The sequence below is a fragment of the Gopherus flavomarginatus genome, chromosome 3, assembly GCF_025201925.1.
Source record: "Gopherus flavomarginatus isolate rGopFla2 chromosome 3, rGopFla2.mat.asm, whole genome shotgun sequence".
Classification (NCBI taxonomy): Eukaryota; Metazoa; Chordata; order Testudines; family Testudinidae; genus Gopherus; species Gopherus flavomarginatus.
In genome coordinates, this window is record NC_066619.1 from 78104062 (window position 1) to 78120917 (window position 16856).

The 16856-nt window shown below is 41.5% G+C and overlaps 1 protein-coding gene across 3 annotated transcripts in view; it reads left to right on the plus strand.

Annotated features, from left to right (window-relative positions):
• SNCAIP (synuclein alpha interacting protein) overlaps positions 1-16856 on the plus strand; it is a 123023-nt gene that overhangs the window by 61745 nt on the left and 44422 nt on the right. For all 3 annotated transcript variants that reach the window (XM_050945655.1, XM_050945657.1, XM_050945656.1), the window contains exon 3: positions 5959-6031. In XM_050945655.1, coding sequence (XP_050801612.1) covers positions 5959-6031 — 73 coding nt within the window. The remainder of the gene's footprint in view (positions 1-5958; positions 6032-16856) is intronic.

Here is a 16856-nt window from a genome sequence, read left to right on the forward strand (position 1 = left end):
TCCCAAAACATAAAAATCTACTTACCCCGAGCACGATCCTCAGTTTCTTCCTCACCATCAACTTCCTGCTGCTGCGACTGGCTAGCCTCCTCCTGGCTTGAGAAGAGCTCCTGGCTGCATGTGTACTGGCACTCCGGGGTGTCTCCCTCCACGCCAGTAGCCTCACTGTCACCGTCCTCTACAACCTCCCCCACTTCTCCCTGCTCTGAACTCTCCATCGTGCTCCTAGGATTGGCAGTGGGGTCACACCCAAGTATGGCATCCAGCTCCTGGTAAAAACGGCAGGTTGTGGGGGCAGCTCCTGAGCGGCGATTTCCCTCACGGGCTTTGCAGTAAGCACTCCTCAGCTCTTTTATTTTGACCCTGCACTGCAACGCGTCCCGTTCATGGCCCCTTCTCATCAAGGACTGCGATATCTGCCCATAGGTATCATAATTTCTCCTTCTGGAGCGCAGCTGTGCTTGCACAGCCTCCTCTCCCCAAACACTTATGAGGTCCTGCAGCTCTGCATTGGTCCATGCTGGGGCTCGTTTGGTGCATGGAGGCATGGTCACTGATTGATTGATTGATTAATTGCACTCCACACCTGGCTGAGCAAACAGGAAGGGGATTTTTAAAATTCCCGGGGCATTTAAAGGAGGGGTCAGGTGAGCCCAGGGCAGTGGAGTTTGCATGATTACCAGAGAGGCTTCTGAGGTATGCTGGGATACCTGCTTATGCCACAGAGGTCAGTAAAAACGCTGGTGGGTCTCTACACTTGCTGACCAGCGCTGGATCACCAGCGCTGGATCCTCTACACCCGAGGCTCGACCGGGTGTACAGCCAGCGCTGCAACCAGGGAGTTGCAGCGCTGGCCGTGCTGTGCAAGTGTGTACACATCCTAAGTTGCAACGCTGTAACCCCCTCACCAGCGCTGCAACTCTGTAGTGTAGCCAAGGCCTTACAAACTCTTTTAGATTCAAACAAAAGCCAATAGAAAAACAACTCCTGTCTGTTGTTAAAAGTGAAGAATAAAATTCAGAGGATATGTCTATATCAAATGGTGCAAACAATACACAAGAGCATGAAGTATCAGAATAGGGCTGTAAATGAGTTAATCATAGCCAGTTGGCCCATAGTTTATCCTCTTGGGAAGTAAATTATTTCCTTATAGTCAAGCCACCAGTCTGCTATTTTCTTTTCAGTTATGGGTGCTGTTCTTTGTGTTTTGTTGTTTTTAATGTTTACATAAGTGAATTCTGTGTTCATTAAAGGAAGAGGTTGAGAGCACTGACATAGCATAGACAAAGTTTTTGTGTAAGCTTTTTGTTTTCATTTTTAATGTCAATAAATATTCATCTGTTATGCTTAGGCAGCCATTTGGATTAGACATGCAGTATAAACAAATGAATTAATAAAATATGTTGTAAGGCTGCTCTGCTAATTCATAATCTTGTTCCCAACCTGCAGCACCCACAGTGTGTCCTGGACACAGATTGTGAATTTGCAGAATTGTAGGTAAGAGTTCTGTAAGTCACACAAAAACCCTGAAGGGAATAGTTAAGAGTTGATTACCTTACTCATCTTCAATTGCAACTTGAGCTAGGATTTGTAACCTTGTCTCTGGAGGGGAAAATTGGGTGTTTTTCATTTTATTATGGAAGCACCGTATGTGGTGATGCTTTCTATGTATTGCTTTACTGGTTCTAGATCACTGTTTAAGTAGCAACCCTTGAAAAGTGTCATGAAAGAGTAATGTACTGCACAGTTTTAAACCATGAAGTAGTGAATTTAAAAATGTTTTAAAATTTACTTAAAATATTTTAACTTATTAATACACTGGTGCAACTGTAATCTTAACTCTGGCAGTTAACTCTAATCTTTTTAAGAGAGTGTTTAATATCCAGAGTTACAATACAATATACCAGTTAAATAATTTAGTATCAGTCAAGAATTTTGAATGATAGGCCAGAATTTGGAACTAAAACTTAGTTGTTTTTTGTTGATTTGATGTGAATGGAAGACAACTGAATTGCTGCATTTTCCAGAATAATATTTAAACAATAATAGTTTGTTCTAGGAAAAGTTCTACAGTGTTAATAACTGAGCAAAACTTAATTGTAATATGGACAAGAAGCTGTCTGTATCATCTAGCTAAAAACAGAGGAGTTAGGAGTTTAAGATGAAAACAAAGGCACTGGAGACCCAATCCAGTGCCTGTGAAATCTGTGAGAGTTTTGCCATTGACATCAGTGGGAGCAGGGCAAGGTCCTTGATGCTTTCAGCGGTCACTTTGGACCTGATCCTTTGAGGTTGTCAGTGTCCCCACTGAGATGCTGAGTGTCTCTTGGGAAGTGCTGAGCATCTCAGTTCCAATGTAGTGCAAGTTAAGGATGCTCCATATGACAAGTGAAAGATTAACAAATAGCCATTATTGTCACTATACATTTCCCTTCATTTTATTTTTAAAACTGTTTCTGTTATGTCTCTGTGCCGCTGCATTTAATTTTTCTTCCATTATTTTTCTTTCTGCTATTATTGGGCTGGCAGTCAATTTTAAACTTGCATGAAACTGGCTAGAATGTACCTGCTAGATATTCTGAAGATTTGCTTGTTTGTGGGTGTGTATATTTAGAATTCATTTAATACGAAGTTTTAATTCAAACTTTAAAATAATGTTAAGTGCAAAGATTTTAGAATTTCTATTCAATAAGATTTCGTAGTCATTATTGCTGAAATAATGACTGGTTAAACAAGCCATGATCATTTTCAGTAATGTGTGACCACAGATTTACAGCTTCTGCTAGCAGAAAAACTGGGCTTGTCTGGATTCCCACTGAATTCTTAGAAATCTCTTGCCTGCTATTATTAATCTCTTTCTAGTAGTACCATTTTTTTTCCACAATAGGAGTATAAAGATTGCAGATTATGACCTGATCATGTGGTTTGCTGAATGCCATCTTTTCCAGTGGGGGTGGAGGGCACACAGCACCTCTTTAGAATATGGATCATCTCTGTGTAATATGGTTGAAATAAAAAATACTACTACTAAGCAATCTAGTCTTGTAACATGCTTTTGTTTTGCAACTGGACTTTAGTGTAAACCACAAGATAACTCCTCTTCTGAGTTAGTGAAGACCAGGATAGAGTGTGTCTGCTGTTTAAAGGAGAATCCTCTCTTCCTCACTCTGCTGCTCACTCACTCTGTGCTCTGGAGTGTATGACTTAACTGCTTCTTGTCTCGGTTTCTCTTTCTTTAGTGAGGTTTAATAATATCTGTTTCACAAAGGAGCTGTGAGGCTTAATTAATGTATGTAAAGCATTTTAAGATCCTTGAATGAAAAGTGGAAAATAACATCACTGAATTGTGTAGCAAACATGGCATTCTGGTTAAAGAATGGGAGCCCTACAGCTATCAGCATTGTAGTTCAATCCATCAAATAACTTGGAAATTCTGTCTGGAAGAAAGGTTAACAACCATTGGTGGACCAGAACTGGAGCTAGAAAGCTAGAGAAGGAAGTTGCTGGGAAAGGTCTGCTACAGGAAGCAAGTACTGTTACCTCCTAGCAGCTCTATAGTTTCTAATCTGAAAGCCATGTCTCTGTATTGACCACAAATGCAGATAGCAGAAATGTAAAAGTGCAAAAATATTTCTGAGAATACAAGTGGGTGGGAGGAAATCTGTTAACGAAATCAAGCATACGTTGTTAAACATCATCATCAGATTTATAACACATTTAATTTATTTTTTTGTGGGTAACTGAGTATATTTTAATACAACATAGGACCGACAAGAAAGTTTTTACTTCCAGAAGTGGAGAAAAAAGACAGAGAAGGATTGGGTCTTCACTTTTGAGAATGCCTGACAAACACATAACATTGGAGTACAAAAGGCCTAATTCTATTTGAATTACAGACTGTGTTAATAGTTTAACCTGCACCAGCTGGTGTTGTTATAGAGCTACCATATTTCTTGGTAGCTTCTTTTAAGAATCTTACTATGCCAGTTCAACATTCTTTTTTTATCTGTATGGTAAAATACTGAAATGTACGGATCAATGTTTGACTTTTCATGCAACAGCAGCAATAAAAAATACATGCAGTTTGTGTGTGTGTGTTTGTATGTAATGGTATCCTTCTCCCTTCACATATCACTTACTGTCTTAGAGTATATCTGCACTGGAATTAAAACCCCGTGGCTGGCCCATGCCAGCTGACTTGGGCTCTGGCTAAAAGGCTGTTTAATTGTGGTGTAGACGTTCGGGCTCGGGCTGGAGCTCAGGCTCTAGAACCCTATGGGGTGAGAGGGTCCCAGAGCTTAAGCTGCAGTCTCAACCCGAACATCTACACTGCAGCTATACAGCCCCTTAGTGTGAGTCAGCTGGCACTGACCAGCTGCAGTTGTCTAATTGCAGTGTAGACAGACCCTTAGATTGTGAGCAGGAACAAAATATTTGTGTGTGTTTGTACTTCCCCCTAATATAATGGAACTTCTCCCTGGGTTGGGTACTCGGAGTAGCACTGCAATATAAAAATTAATTAATAAATTAAAGTTCTGATGCTGAGACTGCTTAGCATCTGCAGTTCCCATTGACATAGTTGCAGGTGCCCAATGTCTCTTAGGATTAGTAGGCCCTAAAGAAGAAAAGTAAATTATAGAGGGAAGCTGTGTTTGGGGGGGGGTGGTATGTGTTTGAAGTAGCCGCAATCCATGGAGTGACTGTTTTACTTGAGTTCACTGGAATCAAACAAGTAAGTTATTTCTGTAATTGGTCACCTGAGATTTACTTTGTATCATGCAGAGGCATATTGTCACTTGAACTTTAATTTGTTTCAGACATGCAATTGGCAAACTGTCAACAAAAAAACAAAACTGGTATGACAGTTCCTTTTTTGTGTGGAAAGCTGCCATGTTTTTGTGTGTTGTTGTTCGGCTTCATCTGTCAATAGCAAACTAGCTGAAAATATGCCTTCCTTTACGAACATATGGTTTTTATATATTCCTCAACATTTTGTTCTATATTAATCCTAAATATTTTTACATTACTTTTGTCTGTTTTTAATAGCTCTTTTAAATGTGCAGAATCCATTGATTTTTTTTAAAAAAGGCATAATGATTTTCAGATATGTGTTGGTTTGAAAGGAAACTCTTGTGACACTGTAGCATTAGATTAAGGGTTTCTTGATATTGAGTAACCAGATTTCTGTTTGTGGGAAATTGTATTTTTATGATGATGGATCATATGGCAGATTGAAGGCATTCCACAAGATTATAAGGAAATGTTTGTTGCTTAGTCAGATTAATATGTCGTCCTCCCTCCACCCCTTTAAAGTTGAATCCAAAGAGTAACTTGTTGATCAACATCAGGTGTATCCCCTCACATCAAAGTGGTAATACATGTTTGTTTGAATGAAAGCTATTCTTGGATGCATAGATTTATGTCCTTGTTTGCCTGTGTGTTGTGGGGAGGTGTCTATTTCTGAGATCAGATCTCTAACACACTAGCATATTTTTTCACATAGCATTGTACAAATCTGAATTTTATCTGCTATAAAACAAATTATGTTAAAGGGAAGTATGCTGGATCTTGCAAAATCAAACACCATAATGTATAGCACAGGCGACCAAAGTAGTCCCTGGGTTTCTAAAGCCTCTGTCAATTTTAATATGGTGGTACCACCTGTGGAAATGATGAATATATGTGACATCTTAACCCAAGCAGTTATGCTCCACAAGGATGACAAGTCCCAGCAAGAAATGCTGATATCTGATGGAGTGCTGGATGCTGGGATGCAGTTGCCATCATAGGCAGATAGCAGCTGCTCCATTTCGTGCAGATTAGGGGTAACTTCGGGACTCAGCTACATAGGACACTTGGAATGAGAGTGTCCCTACTACTATTGTGTTTTTCTTCTGTATAATTTTGGGAATGAGCCAATTTGTATTTTATATGCATTTTTCCCTCTCTCTATTTCAGTACTCGGTAACTTCTCTCAAGACTATCCCAGAATTATGTAGAAGGTGTGATTCGCAAAATGAAGACAGATCAGGTATGCTGCCCACTTTTGTTCTCCCATCCTCTTTTAGGCTGCTTCTTAAAGTGCAGGACTTGACAGCCTTTGCTTCTTGGCAGTGTTCTGCTGGTTTTGTTTTCATTTATTTTTGTACTGCTTTCTGGAAACATAGATTTTTTTTTTCCAACAGATGTTAGGTCATTAGCACAAAAAAAAAATTCCATAAAAGGATTTGGCTATATAAACGTAAGGCTTCATCTGAGCAATCCAAACCACAATATATGCAACAATTTACTTGAAAACCCAAGAAACCATTGGTGACAAGATATAATGATGTAGGCGCCAATGAAAGAATGTTGGATACATTTACTCTGCCTATGACATGACCAGTTTGAGGGATGATATTTTGCCAGGGTCTGAAACCCTATCAGAGATGCTACAAGATAGATTCTACAGTACTCTACTCTAAGACATACTGTAACAGTTAAGATTAAAGCAAAGTTTTTGAGTTTAATAGTGTAAACTAAATGAAGAATCATGGCATATAGATGAGAACCAGCTGGAGACCTTTACCCCCCCCCCACTGACAAAAAGTGCATGCAGTGTTGTTTTTCACTTTCTAAATCAGATTAAGCCTCTTCTGTTTCTCTTTTTGTGATGAACAAAAATGAATTGATGAGAGTAATACTTTACTATGGAGCTATGAAAAGTTTTTTTATGCTTTCATCTGATGCTTTAAGCGTGCTTTCATTAATATTGTTGAATCTAAAATATTTACAGCAGAAACCTGAGATCTGAAATTCATGGGAAGATGGACCATGCCAGACTTTGGCAACCCTGATTTCTGTAGTTCCTTTCACATAGTTGTAAATTACCAAGGTTTGTAGATAAATTGCAGCTTTCTAATAGCTGCTTCTCCTGCCAGAATCATTAAGGGCTAGATTGTCACAGTCCTTATGGCAGTTGGACTTGAAAATAAAGGGAAGTAAAGCCTCACTTACTTCTCTGCTCAGATTGTGACTGGCTGCAGTAGGGAGGGGAGGGTGTATTCAAGCAATACTTTCTGCTGCAAACAAGTGGCTGGGGAAGGGACGGGGAATGGGATGTAAACTATAATGATCTCGGCGTTCATTAAACAACAAACTGGTGAATGAGAAAGGAATAAAACCTCTAATAAAACAAACAAGAGAACTGCTGTGATGAATTGCTGTACACAGCTACATTGTGTTCTCAAGCCCAGCTTCCAGGACACCTCTCTAAACTACTATATTTACAATACTGTCCGTTATGAGGGATCGTCACTAAATTATAATCTTCCACACACATATCGCTACATAAACTGCTCCACAAAAAGGGGATAAAGCAAGAGGGAGCAGGCTAGGAAATGCAATAAAGTCACAATTCATTCTCTAGTCTCTTCCCAACCAGAATGGTCTGCTCAGCTCCCTTTGAAGAAATAATATTTCTTTTTATTTGCAGAGAGAGCCTTGCGAATGTATACCAATAACAAGGTTGGAATATTTGTTACACCTGCTTCTTCTTAGAGATCCTGGGATAGTCAGCCTGCTGTGCAGCTGAATTGTTAACTAGGTTCCATCTGTAAAGTCCCTTTTGCTGTCAGTTGTCTTCCAATGATGCCCAATGAGTTACTTCTTTACACACCAATTGCCTTGAATGAGGTTGGATAGATGCAACTACAGGCTTTTCTGGAAGACAGACGGTAGCGCCAGGGGACCCCTACCAATGGAAATTAACTAAGAGTTCTGTTGAAAGTGCTTGATCCAGAAAATAATACAATTTACTTTCTCAGAGCTGGTAACCATTTCAGTCCTAAAGGTTGTGTAGGACTGAAAGTAGCATGACCTTATTTTTTTCATTAAAAGTATAATGGAATATACGCAGGGAGCAGAACCGTTGACTGAGAAGATAACATTCCATATCCTTGATGGGCATAAATAGGTATAACTCCATTGAAGTATCAGTAGAACTACATCAGTTGATATCAGCTGAGGTCATTTTTACATAGTTGCCTTCGAGAGAAAAACCTTAACTTTTCTTCCTTAGTTTCCCTATTAGGAAATAGAGATAATAATTATCTGTCTTCAAAAAGAGTTGGGATTAAAAAGTTAGTCAGTGACTGTATAACACTAAAGTGCCAAACTTTAGGATACATACACACATCACAGTCATACAGGGGCATACGAGCTCCTAGAGTCCTGGCTTAAGTGAACAATTATTGCAGAACTTTTTTAAAAATGTTAGCAGTTATGTATGGACTCAAGAACAAGCATTTGGGTTCATCCTTTCTTGCAGCAGGAGACTACAAGTCCCATCTATTCTCCTTCACGCACAGGTTCACCATTGAAACAATGGGGTTTTCCTGTTACTGCAGCTTAGGAGGCAAAATCAGGCCTGTTATGTATAGGGAAATGGCTTGACTCCACTTACTGGGAAAAACCCAGGTTTTATTCTGTTCTACTATAGTCTCCTGTCCTTCTGACTTCCTGATCTGCAGATTATAGGAAAACTATTAATCTCTCCAAGAGTTATTTATTATGTATTATTTCCACATAAAGAGAAAATATGTCCAGCCCCTACAGAAGATAGTAAAAATGTAAATGAAGACAACCTGATATGTCTGCACTCCATTGACAATTTAAATTATAATTGTATACAGAACAACTGTGCGGTGTTAGGAGAGGTGTTGGGGCTCCCCTGAGACCTCTTCCATTCAGTTCCCCCAAAACTCATTTAGACTCCAATCTCATCACTCATGTTCCTTTCTTTGGTAAACAGTAAGGCTGCACTTAGTTGATTAGTCTCAAATGCAGGAGGTGGAAGCACACACAATATGAACTCTACCTTATTTTACATTTAGGCTTGTTTACTAACACGAGAATGTTCCTGCTGATCTGAGCTAGCCATCCTAACTCCAGCATATTGCTTGTATAAGAACTTAACTTTCCATTCATCTTCCCAGTCATGCCCAATAAGAAATAAGGCAAGTTACTTATGTCAAGCCAGGTCTGCTAGAAGCTGGTCCAGCCATCCACCTCAAAATCTCATTACTTACTAGGCTAGCAAAATAATAGCTACTCTGCACTCAAGACTTTTCCTCTACCTCAGTAGTGGTGCTTTTGATTAGGTGTGCTGCAGAAAAAATAAGCTGCCACTTTTTTTGCCTCCAGCTGTGGGTTTGAATCATTTTTTTGGTTATTTTTTCTTTTGTATTTTAGTTCAGCAAGCTCAATCAAGGGATCAAGAATCCAGAAAAATATAGATACATTTTTATTTTATATTAAAAAATGAAAGATATGTGTACAGCAAAGTCACTGCAAGACAATTTGAACTGAATTGTATCACCAGAAGCTCTTGATGAGACTAAAATCCTGTATTACATCATTGCCGATCTGTTATTCATGGTGTAAGAATGGGATTTAGTCAATACCGTTTTCTTCACCCATTTCATCTAAATGTTTGAATAATACGGTGGTAACATGAGAAAGTGTTTGGTTATATTGATTTTAAATTGCTCTGAATACCTTTAATCCTAGGAAAACATAACATTATTTACCAATCAGCATGCTTTCTCATGGATTCCACCCAAACTTTTCAACAGATCTTTTTTTTGTCCTTATTGCCTGACTGCTGCTCCTTCAGGGCCCATCGTCATCTGGATTTCACTTATTTTCAAAAATCCAATAATGCATCTTTTTTTTTCTCACTGTCCATTCTTTTGGTCAACAAGGAGCCAAAGGGTCTGAGAGAAGAATCCTCTCCAGCTGGATTTTCCCCCTGGTGTAAAAGGGTTGGATCTGTCACCTCCATGGCATCTTCTGGCCCTATTGTCTCCTAAAGGTCAAGGATCTGTGCCTAAGGGGAAATGCATTCCTTAGTCTCTCACCTTCTCTGTCATAAACAGATAGCTAAGAGTTAATGTCTCTTTCACCTGGAAAGGAGTAACCTGAAACACCTGACCAGAGGACCAATCAGGAAACAAGACTTTTTCAAATCTGGGTGGAGGGAAGTTTTGGGGTCTGAGTTCTTTGTTCTTTGTCCTGTGTCTGTGCCCTCTCGGCTCTGAGAGTGATTTCTCTATCTCCAGCTTTCTAATCTTCTGTTTGCAAGTTGTAAGTACAAAGATAGTAAGACAATAGGGTTATATTGTTTTTTTGTATTTACATGTGTGTAGTTGCTGGAGTGTTTTGAATTGTATTCTTTTTGGATAAGGCTGTTTATTCACTTTTTTTTTCTTAAGCAATTGACCCTGTATATTTTCACCTTTTACAGAGACTATTTTTAATGTATTTTTCTTTCTTTTTATAAAGTTTTCTTTTTAAGACCTGTTGGAGTTTTTCTTTAGTGGGGACACTAGGGAATTGAGTTTGCAGCTCACCAGGGAATTGGTGGGAGGAAGAAGTCAGGGGGAAAATCTCTTCGTGTTAGATTTACTAAGCCTGACTTTGCATACCCTCTGGGTGAGGGGGAAGAGAGATTAAATCTCTCGGTACTTGTGTTTCCAGGACTGGAAACAGGGAGGGTGGAATCCCTCTGTTTAGATTCATGGAGCTTGCTTCTGTATATCTCTCCAAGAACCCAGGGAGGGAACACCTGGAGAGGAGGAGGGGAAAGGGAAATAGTTTATTCCCCTTTGTTGTGAGACTCAAGGAATCTGAGTCTTGGGGTCCCCCAGGGAAGGTTTTGGGGCGACCACAGTGAGCTAGGCACTGTATAAATCCCTGCCTGGTGGCAGCTTTACCAGGTCCAAGCTGGTAACTAAGCTTGGAGGTTTTCATGCTAACACCCATATTTTGGACGCTAAGGTCCAAATCTGGGAAAAAATGTTATGACATGAGTGGCAGCAGAGTTAATGCAAAGTGAGGGCATTATCTTTTCTGTGACCCTCTTACCAGCAAGGAGTTGCTGTTTAATGGGCACATTGCTAGGACTGTGGAGTCTGAGAGAAACGTAACAGTTCAGTAAAGCTGCAGGGGGCCCCACAATCAGTCAGGGGTTCCAGATCCCTGGGTTTCCACAGGATTTAAGGGGGAAAGCACATCCCATTCTGTGGGGAAAGGGTGTAAGGTAAGTTCTTGTTCATCCAGTTGTCCTTCGTGACACAAAATGATTGAAGGAGAACTCAGGGGTATGTCTATACTACAGCTGAGAGTGAGCATCCAGTGTGAGTAGACAGACTTGCACTAGCAGGGCTCAAGCTAAATTGCTAAAAATAGTTGTGTGTACATTGTGGCTTGGGCGGCAGACCCCCCAGGCTTGAGTTTGAGTGGTTAGCAGGAGTCTGTGCCAGAGCTCCAACGTCCACAATACGATTTTTAGTGCACTAGCTCAGCTTGAACTAGTGCAAGTCTGTCAACCCAAAGTGGAAGGTTTGCTCCCAGCTGCAATACAGACATATCCTGTAAGGTTTTTCTGTCCCATCCCACCTCATGGAAGGGCTGTTCATGGCCAGGGTAATTAGATCCAAGGACCTTTATGGCCCTATTTATACTGAGGCCAACTAAAGTTAAAGGAATCCATTTAAACATAATTCCAGCTAGTTCCGTTTCTGTCACGGTGTTGCTAACCCATAGATCACTTGATTTCCAGTGTTTTCTAAGCAAGAATGATTTACTTGAGCAGAAATTGTCTCTTGTTGCTTTTATTGTTCAGTATGAAATTGCTTGCTTGCTTTCTCGTAGTAAGTGAACATTGGGGAGACAGGTAGATTTGATAAGGCCATTGCAGTTAACTATTCATGACACCTGTGCCCAACCAGCTTCGCTGAGCTAGTTGATTGCACTAAGGTGTATTCTGTTAGCTGAGATGACTCTGTGATGTTGTTAAATAGATATCTAGAATGAGAACAGCATCCTACTTGAGATCTTTATTCACTTACTGATGAAAGCCAACTGAGTTCTTGTCCCCAGCAGTGAAAGGTTAATTCAGTAACCCTCTATGCTACTGAATCCACTGAACTAAATAAAGCATGGTTCACAAGAATATCCAGGGGATTGCTTTCCTACTGGGGAAATTATCAGTAAATATTGAAATTTTCTATTCCTCCAAGTTTGGTGCTCTTATTCCTGGGGGAATTCTGCACCAAAAAACTATGCACACAATATTTTAAAATTCTGCATATTTGTTGTCAAAATAATGCAATATAATCCAGCTAGTTTCAATTATTTTGGTAATTTATTTAAACTACAATACAATGGATGGAGAATGGGAGTGGGGAGCATTGGAGGAAATCACCACCCCCCCTCCCCTCCCTGTCCCTCATCTAAAAGTAATGTAGGTAGTATTGACACATTGCTTCCAATTATTAGTCAACAAATATATGCAGCCTATGCTCAGTGTCACATCACAGACAACTGAAGAACAAGTGATGGCTGGGGACTCAAGCTCACAATTTATACTGGCTACTGACCATGTCCAAAAGGTCAGTAGCAAACAGTTCATGAAGTACATTTTGATAAAACATTTTTTCAGTCCAAAAATTGAGACCAGCACCATAAGCATTTATAAGGCCATATTGTCCTTTACAGCAAGGCTCCTTTACACCACTCTGGCAATGTAAAGGAGCCTTAAAATTTTTATACCTGTTTTATACTCCTGGGGAAGTTTACTAAGAACAATGGGAACCATTCCCTAAGTAGGCAGGCTGCTGTATTCTCCTCTGCCTGAGGGAACAGAGCTTGCCCCACTCCTACCTCTTTGGAAATACCCCAAAGCCCTGCCCCTCCATGCCGAGAGTGCTGTAATAGCGAGAGAGAAAGACAGAGTGTCTCTCTCTCTCTCTCATATACACATGGCTATCCAGCCACCCTCTCCCAGGTGGTGATTTACATCTCTACCGGCTGCTCTGGGTGCCCAAACCGACCTGTCTGTGTTACCTGACATTGGGCCAGCTAGTAAGCTTAGGGAGGACTAATGACCCACCAGAGTTTGTCAGAAAGCAGCATGTTTATTATACTGATAGCTAAGCTCAAAAGAAGGGGGGGAGGGTCACACTAACACTTGCACACTTACACTTCCAGGACAGGCATGGCACTGGAGATGTTAGGATCCTTTAAGGTAAGTGTCCCACAGCACAGCAATGGACGGTGCAATGAAGGTAAGTCTTCCCGAGGCACGATGGCATGCAATGCTGTCATAAACAGATAGCTAAGGATTAATGTCTCTTTCACCTATAAAAGGGTTAACAAACAGTAACCTGAAACACCTGACCAGAGGACCAATCAGGAAACAAGACTTTTTCAAATCTAGGTGGAGGGAAGTTTTGGGTGTGAGTTCGTTGTTCTTTGTCTTGTGTCTGTGCCCTCTCGGTTCTGAGAGTGATTTTTTTCTATCTCCAGGCTTTCTAATCTTCTGTTTCCAAGTTGTAAGTACAAGGATAGTAAGACAATAGGTTTATATTGTTTTTTTGTATTTACATGTGTGTAGTTGCTGGAATGTTTTAAATTGTATTCTTTTTGGATAAGGCTGTTTATTCATTTTTTTCCTTTAAGCAACTGACCCTGTATATTGTCACCTTAATGCAGAGCCTATTTTTAGTGTCTTTTTCTTTCTTTTTATATAAAGCTTTCTTTTTAAGGCCTGTTGGAGTTTTCTTTAGTGGGGACTCCAAGGAATTGAGTCTGCAGCTCACCAGGGAATTGGTGGGAGGAAGAAGTCAAGGGGAAAATCTCTTCGTGTTAGATTTACTAAGCCTGACTTTGCATACCCTCTGGGTGAGGGGGAAGAGAGATTAAATCTCTCGGTACTTGTGTTTCCAGGACTGGAAGCAGGGAATCTCCTAGGATCGTCCAGGGAGGGGAGCCTGGGAGGAAGTAACAAGGAAACAAGGGGAGGGGGTTATTTCCCTTTGTTGTAAGACTCAAGGCATCTGAGTCTGGGGGTCCCCCAGGGAAGGTTTTGGGGGACCGCAGTGAGCTAGGCACTGTATAATTCCTAGCTGGTGGCAGCAATTACCAGGTCCAAGCTGGTAACTAAGCTTGGAGGTTTTCATGCTAACACCCATATTTTGGACGCTAAGGTCCAGATCTGGGAAGAAATGTTATGACAAATGCGGCGAACCACTGGCCAGGTGGCCTCTTCAATGGGCCTTCACGGGAGATACAAGCTTGTGAGTGTGCTCCTGAGCACATGACCCCTTCCCGTTTTAAGGACCTGCTCCTCATGGCCTGCGACTAGAGATGACTTGGCCGTGTCTGGTTGGTCACACTCCACCTCGGGCAGTGTCTATGTGTTGGGTGTGTGAGTGCTGCCTAATTAGAGTCCCAGACACCTTGTCTACCTGGGAGCTCTTCTGATCTTCCAGCTGTTCAACCAGCCCATTCATCCCACAAGCATTCCAGGAGGGAGGGGCAGGGGGGAAGCCACTTCACAGGTATTCAGAGAGGGAGAGGAAACAAAAGAGGGCAAGGGGAAGTATAACAGATCTTTTGAGCATACAGGTTATACATAGCATAGTCATACAGAGCATACAGATCACTGCTGCTCCAACAACACTCTGCACTGCCAGGGAGTGGGCGTATGACCCCTCTTGCAGCTTCCCTTGGCTTTCCCATCAAAAGTAATTTTTCTGCGGGTAAGCAAAGAAATCTGCAGGGGCCATGAATTCTGCACTTGTGCAGTGACACAGAATTCCCCCAGGAGTATGCTCTGCACAATTTATGCATCAAGCTATTTGGTAGTTTACCAATATGTGACTTATATTAGGTAAAATTGTGATTTGGTGGCAGTTGTGTTTGTAAGTTCTGGGTATTTATCATGCCTCGTATGTGTGTCCTAACTAAATATGTTTGAAATTACTGGAATAAATGAATGATTGGATAATGTCAGACCCTGAAAAAAAGGGAAGATACACGATTATGTTCAGATAAACAATAATTAAAATAATGAGTGTATAGTAATAAATTATACTTGTGATATCTCTTCAGCCTAAAATCTGTTCTTTTTACCTAATTTCTTCTCCTTCATTATTTTCTATTTGTACTAACCTTGTGATTCCCTCCCAGACATCTGAGTATGATTTTTTTTTTTTTTCCCTCACCTCACCTGGTCACATCCTAAAATCAGTCTGGACAAGGTCTGGAAGATTCCAGTTCATTTATCATCTCCCGCCTTCTCTCCTTTATAGCCTATTTGTTATAGTTGACAGGATTTGCAATGCTCTTCCTCTATCCAAGCTAGGACAAGTGAATCCTACATTGAGGCTATTGCTGTATGGATCATTTGGAAAAAGATGTAGAGTGAGCTAATATTAATGCCAGTTTCTGTCATATCCTAGCCCCAAACCTTGCTTTGTCCTAATGGATAGGTAGAACTGAAATCCAGGAAGTTGAGAACACTCAGGATATGTCTACAGTATGGGATTATTCTGATTTTACAGAAACCGTTTTTTAAAACATTGTATAAAGTCGAGTGCACGCGGCCACACTGAGCACATTAATTCGGCGGTGTGCGTCCATGTACCGAGGCTAGCGTCGATTTCCGGAGCGTTGGGCTGTGGGTAGTTATCCCATAGCTATCCCATAGTTCCCGCTGTCTCCCCCACCCATTGGGATTCTGGGTTGAGATCCGAATGCATGATGGGGTCAAAACAGTGTCATGGGTGATTCTGGGTAAATGTCGTCACTCAGTCCTTCCTCCGTGAAAGTAACGTCAGACAGTCATTTCGCACCCTTTTTCCCTGGATTGACCTAGCAGATGCCATAGCATGGCAACCCTGGAGCCCGTTTAGCCTTTTGTCACTGTCACCGTATGTGTACTGGATGCTGCTGACAAACGCTGTACTGCAGTACTACACAGCAACATTCATTTGCCGTTGCAAGGTAGAAGATACGATTACCAGCTATAGCACCATCTGCAATTGGAAATTGGCGACGAGATGACATTTATCAGTCACTTTGCACCGTCTGCAATTGGAAATTGGTGATGACCGTTCTCAGTCCGTTTGTACCATCTGCTGCTGTCATGGGTGCTCCTGGCTGGCCTCGCTGAGGTCAGCCAGGGGCGCATGGACAAAAATGGGAATGACTCCTCAGGTCATTCCCTTCTTTATATTTTGTCTAAAAATAGTCACTCCTGCCTAGAATATGGGGCAGGTGTACTAGAGAACCAGAGAGCACAGCCGCTCCGGGTCAGGGCTCCAGAGATCCCGCAGAAATGATGAGCTGCATGCCATTCCAGGGGGGTGCCCCTGCAACAACCCCACCCGTTGCTTCCCTCCTCCCCCACCCCTCCTGGGTTACCATGGCAGTGTCCTCCCATTTGTGTGATGAAGTAATAAAAAATGCAGGAATAAGAAACACTGACTTTTTAGTGAGGGGGAGGCAGCCTCCCACTGCTATGATAGTCCAGGCAGTACAGAATCTTCATTAGACATGAAAGAGTGGAGGGCTGATGGAGCTCAACCTCCAGCTGCTATGATGAGGACAGTTTTCAATCCTTTTGCACCGTCTGCTGAGAATGACCAGGAGTCATTCCCATTTTTGGCCCGGCGCCCCCAGCCAACCTCACCAAGGCCAGCCAGGAGCACTCACGGGATGATGAGGACGGTTTTCGATCCTTTTGCACCGTCTGCCATCAGGAAAGGAAGGGGAGGGGATGCTGCTGTTCAGCTGTGCAGCACCCCGTCTACCAGCAGCATGCAGTAGACATACGGTGACATTGAAAAAAAGCTAGAAATGATTTTTTTTGCCTTTTCTTTCAGGAGTGGGGCTAAATTGACGGCATATACCCTGAAACACCCGGGACAATGTTTTTGACCCTTCAGGCACTGGGAGCTCAGCCAAGAGTGCAAATGCTTTTTGGAGACTGCAGGGACTGTGGGATAGCTGGAGTCCTCAGTCCCCCA